Here is a 10,067-nt window from a genome sequence, read left to right on the forward strand (position 1 = left end):
CTGCACTTGGAAAGAGTTAAAGATATCATAAACTTCCTTAGGAGATTAATAAGGCCATGGGAGCTGATTTTAAAATTTAGTTTCCCTCTGAATAGATTAAAGTAGTCATGTAATTTTTTTTAGGTTGCTGACAAATGTCTTTTTATTCCAAGCAGGACTATAATATGGATTTAGAGCTTGACGAGTATTATAACAAGACACTTGCCACAGAGAATAATACTGCTGCCACTCGGAATTCTGATTTCCCAGTCTGGGATGACTATAAAAGCAGCGTAGATGACTTGCAGTATTTTCTGATTGGGCTGTATACATTTGTAAGTCTTCTTGGCTTTATGGGGAATCTACTTATTTTAATGGCTCTGATGAAAAAGCGTAATCAGAAGACCACGGTAAACTTCCTCATAGGAAATCTGGCCTTTTCTGATATCTTGGTTGTGCTGTTTTGCTCACCTTTCACACTGACGTCTGTCTTGCTGGATCAGTGGATGTTTGGCAAAGTCATGTGCCATATTATGCCTTTTCTTCAATGTGTGTCAGTTTTGGTTTCAACTTTAATTTTAATATCAATTGCCATTGTCAGGTATCATATGATAAAACATCCCATATCTAATAACTTAACAGCAAACCATGGCTACTTTCTGATAGCTACTGTCTGGACACTAGGTTTTGCCATCTGTTCTCCCCTTCCAGTGTTTCACAGTCTTGTGGAACTTCAAGAAACATTTGGTTCAGCATTGCTGAGCAGCAGGTATTTATGTGTTGAGTCATGGCCATCTGATTCATACAGAATTGCCTTTACTATCTCTTTATTGCTAGTTCAGTATATTCTGCCCTTAGTTTGTCTTACTGTAAGTCATACAAGTGTCTGCAGAAGTATAAGCTGTGGATTGTCCAACAAAGAAAACAGACTTGAAGAAAATGAGATGATCAACTTAACTCTTCATCCATCCAAAAAGAGTGGGCCTCAGGTGAAACTCTCTGGCAGCCATAAATGGAGCTATTCATTCATCAAAAAACACAGAAGAAGATATAGCAAGAAGACAGCATGTGTGTTACCTGCTCCAGAAAGACCTTCTCAAGAGAACCACTCCAGAATAGTTCCAGAAAACTTTGGTTCTGTAAGAGGTCAGCTCTCTTCATCCAGTAAGTTCATACCAGGGGTCCCCACTTGCTTTGAGATAAAACCTGAACAAAATTCAGATGTTCATGAATTGAGAGTAAAACGTTCTGTTACAAGAATAAAAAAGAGATCTCGAAGTGTTTTCTACAGACTGACCATACTGATATTAGTATTTGCTGTTAGTTGGATGCCACTACACCTTTTCCATGTGGTAACTGATTTTAATGACAATCTTATTTCTAATAGGCATTTCAAGTTGGTGTATTGCATTTGTCATTTGTTGGGCATGATGTCCTGTTGTCTTAATCCAATTCTATATGGATTTCTTAATAATGGGATTAAAGCTGATTTAATGTCCCTTATACACTGTCTTCATATGTAATAATTCTCACCGTTTACCAAGAAAAGAACAAATTCTGGGGTCATATAAAATATATTTATGATAACTATTTATGTATAATAAATAGAAATTTTGTTAACATGGAATTTAATTTATGTGAAAGAGTTCTGGATTCGAATGTCAGTTCATAATATATGGAAGATATTTTTATGTGTTATAGTGGGATTAATTTATTTAGTGGTGCAGTCAGTGTCAATCCAATCTGTAATTTCATTTTAGAAAGTTGTATTACCTTCCACTTCCATGTTGTCTTATAAACAAATGAATTGTATTTTTTGTAGAAACTAAAAGTTATATCTAACCAACTCAGTACTTTTGTCCAAAAATATAGTAAGAAAAAATTTTTCTTGAGGAACTTTTAATTTCAAACTTGAAGAATATCTACCAGCTATCTACATTCATTTCTACTCCACAGGCTTCTTAATGTTTAGTTTGTGAAGTACAGAAAAAATTTAATATGCCTGGAAAATCATAACTAAATGACAGATGTATGCCCAAATTATGCTTATAGTCTTTAACATTAAGTACAGTTTTGGAAGTCCTACAGGAAAATGCTATTGCCTATTGAGAATTGGTCAAATTGTCAATTTAACTCCACTGTCCTAGTAATACACAAGTAATTTACCAAATAAAGAATTTTAAATCCTTTCCAGACTCATTATACAACCTTGAACACTACCAATAAAAGTTGTTTTCATATACATCTTTTCTATTCTAAAATGTGAAGTCTAAATGGTATCTGTATTTCCAATTATTAAATAATTTTAAAGAATATTTTAAATGTGCACAGATAATTATTTTTTTGGCCAACATATAAAACGATTAATATACTTTATACTATTTCAATACTGTAGTCTCATATGCTGTCTTGTTAAACTGAGGTCAGTCTTTTCAATTGTTGAAACTTTGTTTTAGCCTAGTCTTTTAAAGAACCAAGTCTCTAAAAAAAAATAGCATATTTGCATATACGATTCAGATGTGCATAATAACATTGGTATCTTCAGTTCCTATAACTGATTTAAGCCTTCTCCGTATTGATTCCTGTTCATAATAAGGGAAAACAATGAAACAAAACAAACACAAAACCTCTAAGTTTACAAGTAATAAGCCATGCTGGTAAGTATTTGATTAATTAAACATCCAAAATCTCTATGGGGCATTCTTTATGCCTTCCTTCTTCCCTGGATGATATCCACATACAGGAAATTGGTGTGATTTCTTGCCATGGGGAAAATAGTGCTGGTCCACAAAATATCCTCTACTGGTTCCTGCTGAGCTCCAGTTGAGGCATGATAATCTTGCCTTGTCTCTGTGCTACGTCAGGCTCTGCTGTACCACATATGCTCTGTTCACAACAAGGTTAAGGCCAGCTCCAGAATCCCCAACCCCTGCTGACATGGTAGGATTGAGATTCTCATTGACTTAAACTGTCGTTGATTGAGTGTCAGCCACATCCTCTGTTTTGTTCAAAGTTTAGGTTGTCTACTCTGTGGAGTCTTGCTATGTGGTCAATAACATTGCCCCTTGCCAAACCTGGAAACTATGGGAGAACTTTACATTCATCACTGGAACTTGGCAGGAACTTATGAAACACTATTCCTCACATAGATAACAAAGAACTGAGGCGACTTGGGCTTACTCAGGCCTTCTCTCTGCTCAGATGTGATAAGCTGCCCTATCAACTCTGTTGTGTCCATTTCACGTTGGTACAATAGCACTCTGCTTCTCAGTCCTTTTTTAGACTTTCGAATATAAATCTGGTCACAAGCCCCCTCTGCTTTTAGCTTCCCTCGAATCTTTCTGGTGCTATATGAGTGCCTTTCCAAAGTTTTTATATTATAACAGACGGAAAAGGTGAAAAAACTTGGTTCACTTTTTCTTTTCTCTGTTTTCCTCTTTCCTTTTTGTTCTAAGGGATTCTACTTTTTTCTGCCTAGTAAGAACGTCTCTCACTAATATCATCCCTTTTCTCTGCACTATGACATAGTAGAACTATGTTAATCAAGGTTTGCTTTTGGAAGGGAAGATTTTATGATTAAAACTTTTTTTTCTTCTCTCAGTCTCACCATGGCCAAAAGAAGAAGGAGAAGGGGAGTAATCTGAAGACTGACCTCTCATTTAAAAGCAGTTGGCATTTGCACTTTCACTAGCACAATTAATTTCAAGGTTTGATGTTAGTGGCTGAAGGGAGAAAAATCTCAACGATAAGAGCTCATATAAATGCATAGGGAGGTGTTTTATCCTGTTAGAAAAACTTGCATTAGCAAATATACTATAACTGTCAAACTTCACAGGTTTTATGGCTGTTGATAGATGAGTTTAGTTAAGCTGGATAAACTAATTTGGGGCTCTTAAACTATTGAACTCGAAGCAAGAAATTTATCTTTCCTAAACAGAAATAACTGAATGTTCTTAATAATTGAAAGTTGAGAACTTTGGATGCATTGGTGGACAGAAGTCATTAAGATTGGGATTAATGGTTTTAGAAGATTATTATGAATGATGATTTTTTTATAGACATTTGCTTAGTGAGTTAAACAATTTATGTTCATTCAACTCTCCATTGCTCAAAGGCTGATTATCTTTTTCCTATTCTCTCCTGGTGTCTGACTTGATTACTTGTTCAATAGCATCTTCACAAAAGCATGGCTAGGGGAAATGAGATGAAATTATAAACAGTCAACCTCATTACTTTTTTGCAATTATTTAGAAATATTTAATTCAGGAAGAGATGTTAAATTGGGTGTTAGTGGTTATTTAAATTATTCCTGACCAGACATGGTGGCTCACACCTATAATCCCAGCATTTTAGGAGGCCAAGGTGGGAAAATTGCTTGAGCCCAGGAGTTCAAGACTAGCCTGGGCAACATAGGGAGACCTTGTCTCTACAAACATTTTAAAAGTTAGCTGGGGGTGGTGGCGCATGCCTGTAGTCCTAGCTGCTCAGGAGGCTTAGTTGGAAAGATTGCTTGAGCCCAGGAGTTGGAGGCTGCAGTGAGCCATAATCATGCCACCGTAGTCCAACCTGGGGAACAAAACAAGACCCTGTCTCAAAAAAAAAAAAATTATTCCTGCCAGCTATGTTGCCCATTACTGCCCATTACTAGATTTTTTTTTAAAAGCTGGCAAAATCACAAAGAGCAATTCAATTAAATGATGAAGAAATACATATGAGGATTATTTTAACCAACAGATGTCTATCGAATATCTAGTGTGTACTAGGGACTCTTTTAGATAACAGACCAAAAAGATCCCTGCTCATTTGATATTGGCTTTCTGGAAGGCGGGGAGTCAGTGGCAGGAAGTGAACAAGCAATAGAAATATTAACAATAAAATGAGGTATATAGTAGTGGTACACTATATAGATACATGTATTATTTCCAAAGGCTACCAAAACAAAGCACCACAAGCTGAGTGGCTTAAAACAACAGACATTTATTTTCTGACAATTCTAGAGACTAGAAGCCCGAAATCAGTGTGTCTGCGGGACCATGCTCCATCCGAAACCTAAAGGAAAGCCCTTCCTTGTCCCTTTCTGGCTTCTGGGGCTAGCTGGCAGTCTTTGGTATTCCTTGCAGCTGCATAACTCCAACCTCTGCCTTGTTGTATGATGTTCTCCCTGTGTCTCTGTGCTCCAGTCTCTTTTCTTATAAAGACACCAGTCATATTGGATCACCCCCAAACCCATCCACACTCTAGTAGAACATCATCTTAGTTGAACTAATTACATCTGCCATGTCTTTATTTTCAAATAAGGTCACATTCTGAGGTATTGGATACTAATATTTCAGTATTTTTTTAGGCAGGAGGACAATTCAACCCAATAACAGTATATTAGTAGTAATGATTAGAACCTTAATACAGTACAGAGCAGGGTCAGAAGTCATACACATGTGGCATGAGGGAAAAAAGAGACGGATGCAACTTCAAATGGGATGGTTCCATACTTTCATTGAGAAGATGACTTTTGTGCAAAGACTTGAAAGAGGTGAGGAAGTGAGCTGTGTGACTATTGGGGAAAAGAAGACTGCAGGCAGAAGGTACAGCCAGTGCAAAGGCTTTGAAGCAGGAGCACACTGAGTGTCAAAGGAACAGGAAGGATTCACTGTAGCAGAAGTGCAACAGACAGAAATGAAACAAGGAGCCGATTCAAGGACAGATGTCACAGGTCCTTGTAGGTATTTGTAAGGATGTTGAATTTCACTTTTGGTGAAATGAGGAGTTATTGTGGATATTGATCAGCGAGAAGACATAATCTGACTTACACTAAAAAGATAGCTGTTTTACACTATGAAAACAGACTGTGTTCCTCTGACTTCATTTGTGATATTCACCACCATGGATGCTTAATGCCAATATATATGTTAGTTCACTGGGGGTTGCAAAAGTGGTGAAGTTTTAATTCTATTATTTCTTTCACATTTATTAGATTAAATACATTAATGAAAAGATACTTTCTTGTATCTATTATTTGGTTATGCAATGGTACAGTTCTTTTAGGAAAGACAATAAAAGTTTGATACTATCTATTTACTAATTGTTAGAAAGTGATCAACTCATGGATGTAAACACATTTGATTGGCTTTGATTCATTGCCTTTATTATCATTATTGAAGCTCAAATAGTTCCATCTTTGGCCAGTAGGAGCCCCTTCAAGTTACCTCCAGGTCATTATATTTTTTTGGTTCAGAGTTTGTAATTTTTACCTGTGAAACAGTCGGATACAGTAGAAGCTACTTAATCACAACAGAAGAAGTCCGTTATGTGCATTCTAAATCATAAATGATAATGGGAAAATTTGAAAGAATGAGAGTCTCTCAACTATGGGATTTTAGGTTTCTCTCTTTTTCTCTCAAGGGGTTGAACGTCAAGAGCTAGTTAGCATAATATTGAACCTGGATAATCCTGAACACTTTTAGTAATTTTAGTATACTCCATATAATTTGTTTGAAAGGCAGGCTAATGCAACACATGCAGTTCAATGTAAATCAGAAACATTATCAAAAGTGTTAAAAGCTAGGACTGTTTAGTAGTGGATATTCAGGAAAACAGCTTTTCCAGGTGAAATGGTGGCCAGTCTGGCACTAATTACTCTCAAATTCACCATAGAAGTGTTTGTGAGGATGGTGATAAAAAGGATGACAAGATATTACAATTATATTATTTTACGTTTTCCATGAAAATTCTTGTTCCTAGTATTACATCCTAAATACAGGTTTATAATCCTTTATAAATCATTACTGATCTGACCTGAACTCATAAGAGGCTAATTATGGTCATTATTTAGCCCACTTGGCAGGTATCATCATGCATTTTGCTACGGAAATATTAATATTTTTGATTATAGACAGTGACCCCAGACCACACTGGGGGTAGTAAATAATGCATAGCATAGATATCCATATAATATTTATATCCAATATGAAGTTATATTAATATTTTTCTAAATATGCCTGATCTCAGAATTTTAGATACAGGGTTATGGATATACAATCTATATATCTACTACTTACTTATTCCCCATCAACTACACTTTAGTAAATAATTTCTTTGGACTTTTTTATTCCTTATATATGTAGGTAGGTATGTATTTTAAAAAAGTGTCAGTAGATCTTCACATAAGTCTAAACTTTCTAGTTCTAAAGTTCATACCCTTTTCTTAGATGCTAGCTTGGAAAACCTGCCATCTAAATTCCCTAATCCTTGCGATAAGAGGTCTAGAATAGCAATAGTTTTTGGCAGGCATGGCAATTTTGATTAGTCTTGGGTGCTTGGATACCAGGTAGCAGGGACTGTAAAGGCCTCTCTGGTCTCTGGAGGTGGGGGGTGATATGAATGATGTCCAGTGCCTTCCCTGGAGGCAAAGAAGCAAAATCAGAGCAGCACTGGTGTGGAACTTGCTTCAGTCCATTTTCCCATCTAATCCAGGCACAGTTTCTAGTCTTCCTCTTTTCAAAAACTGAATCACAACTTAACAATTAGAAAACATTATAATGATTATTGGTATGATAAAAATATGAGTGTTATTTTATCATCATCGTTGTTATCGTCCCTGTCATCATAGACAATGGAAGCTTATTATTTGCTAGACACACTGAAGGCACTTTATGTGAGCGATCTCATTTGCATCCCTGCCTTCAAGGACAGTGTCATTGGTGCTGCTGTGGGTCAGTGTCTCCTTAGTGTGTTCTTCAGACCTTTGGGTAGCCCATGGAAGTATTTTGGGCCATTGAAGTCACTAAAGACACAATTAGGTGCTATTTAAATATCCACCAAAATATTATTTATTTAATCTCCCTTCTTTTAACAGAGCAGTTTTGAGAGTTCCCATGTGCACATTGAATGGAAGTTTAGGACGGTTAATATAGTCCAGAGAGCCTGCTGGTGACGCAGTAACTCAGCCGATAAGGCACTTAGCAGAATGCTGTAAACCACAGTGGAACTTTTGACCATTATACAGTTTGTAATTATTTTAAGACTTAGGCTTAGGTTGTTTAACATGGACCACTGTTGAATAGGAAACATAGGGAACACTGCGTTAAACTACAAGTTAATAAGGAGGATGACTGCGGTGATAAACCTGCAAATTTGTCTCAAGATGCTGTATAACAGCTTTAGAAATTCCATTATCTAATTTAAATGTTTATATAGCATATTAAGATACTTCTATACCTAATAAAAACATTGTTAAACGAGAAAATAATTGGGCCTATTTGGTGTTTGATTGATTGGGAACAAAGATTATCAAATCCATAGTAAAGCTTTGAAGAGAAGCACTAAACTGCTAAAATATTGAATCATTTGGAATCAAAATGCAAAAATACTATAAAGTTGAATTTATGAAGTACAAAATGAAACAACTACAAACATTAGACTGTGAAAGTAGGTTTTTGAGGGTTTTTTTGTATATTATTAACCTCATCAATATTTAGTTTCATCAGAATCTATAGTTTAAAATACATCTACCATCAAAAGATACTATTTTTATTTGGAAATTTGTGAAGTTATTTCAATTTATTTTAAAGTAAGTTAAGTATCATGTGTATGTGCAAAATATCAAAATCTCTCTCTCTCCCTACAGATATAGTGAATATTGTTAAAGGCAAATGAAAGTAAGATCCTCCTCCCCCTAAAATTAAAAAAAGAGAATATATTAAACAGCAGCTTGGGCAGTCTCGATAGACACCTTTGTTGTACACTCATACATAGTGTAGAGCTAAGAGTTTGGTGGCCATTCAAGAGATAGAAAAGAAATAGGCAATAGAGGTCCACTCTGATCTTGGACTTTATTTGTTCTTGGTCTTTGTTAAAGTCTGCTGACAGCCTTCCCACACTCAATGCTAACCAATTTGCAGTCCTTTTCTCCAATTAGCTGGTCTCACCTCTCTTTTCTCCTAGAGTTAACCAAGCATCTTTCACTGAATTTTTTTTTCTATCACCTTTTGTACACATTTTCCTTTTTTTCTATTGTGTATCTTAATTAAAGTGGTGACAGATTATCCCCTACCCTAACTTTAATGATTTTTCTTAAAGGACAATTTGATTCTTATTAGAGTTTTCTTTTTTGACTTATTAGAACATGATGGTGAAAAGATTTGATTCTTGTTTGAACCTAACTCTATTATCATAAGAGGTCTCTGTCAGAAGCTTTGCCACTTTTCAGATCACTGTATTTGTCTTCTCAGGGTTTAGGCAGCAGACACCTACATTTAGATTCTTCTTTCAATTCCTGAGTCCTTTAAGGAATATATGTCCACTTTTTCTGCCTCCGTTTTACCAAAATCCAAGTTTTTTTGTTTCTTGTCCTCCAATAAGACAGACAATTTCAGATACATATATGTAGCTGTAATTTGCTAATCCTGACATGTAATCAGAAGGAATAGGAATGGGAGAGGGAGGGATGTCACAGGTAATTCAACGAAAATATTTAGCTGACTTTGCTATGCCTTTTTCACTTTGGAAAATTTACTGTTTTTGTTATCGTGTTCACATAAGTTCTTGATAAAACAGGTGTTTACTACCCTGAATACACACTATTCCAGGATTGCAGTGATGAGTAGCAAAGAAATGACTTCCTAATCACTTAAGTGGGTGATGAAGGGTTTATGATGGTCAATACAATAAACTGATATTTTCACTGTATCAATTTCAGGTGACCACAGAAAGCTTTGAAGTGCCTGATTTTAAAAAGTCATTTCCATTATTCTCATTGTAATCTTATTCCAGCAACCAGGTGAAGATCTATTTCTTGTAACAGCTTTATTGAGACATAAGTAATATACTGTACAATTCACACTTTTAAAGTGTTTAATATATAGTCACAGAGTTTTGCAATTAATACTCCTCTCTGATTTTAGGCTATTTTCATCACTCCAAAAGTCCCTGTGCCCATTAGCAGCCACTCATCATTTTCTCCCTCTCCCTTCCTTTGGCAACCACTAATCTAGTTGCTATTTCTATGAATTTTTCCTTTCTGGACATTTTACATAAATGCAGTCATATAATATGTAGTCTTTTATGACTGGCTTCATTCAATAGTATGTATT

At 35.6% G+C, this 10,067-nt stretch overlaps 1 protein-coding gene across 6 annotated transcripts in view; it reads left to right on the forward strand.

Annotated features, from left to right (window-relative positions):
- NPY5R (neuropeptide Y receptor Y5) overlaps window positions 1–2,168 on the forward strand; it is a 10,430-nt gene extending 8,262 nt beyond the window's left edge. For 5 of the 6 annotated variants that reach the window (XM_063638343.1, XM_055276301.2, XM_055276303.2 and 2 more), the window contains one exon: window positions 156–2,168. In XM_063638343.1, coding sequence (XP_063494413.1) covers window positions 165–1,502 — 1,338 coding nt within the window. In that variant the 5' untranslated portion in view covers window positions 156–164 and the 3' untranslated portion in view covers window positions 1,503–2,168. Of the gene's footprint in view, window positions 1–152 lie in introns of all 6 variants that reach the window. The other variant, XM_063638344.1, reaches the window with a different exon arrangement.
- Window positions 2,169–10,067: the final 7,899 nt, after the last annotated feature.

This window comes from Symphalangus syndactylus, chromosome 4, assembly GCF_028878055.3.
Source record: "Symphalangus syndactylus isolate Jambi chromosome 4, NHGRI_mSymSyn1-v2.1_pri, whole genome shotgun sequence".
NCBI lineage: Eukaryota > Metazoa > Chordata > Mammalia > Primates > Hylobatidae > Symphalangus > Symphalangus syndactylus.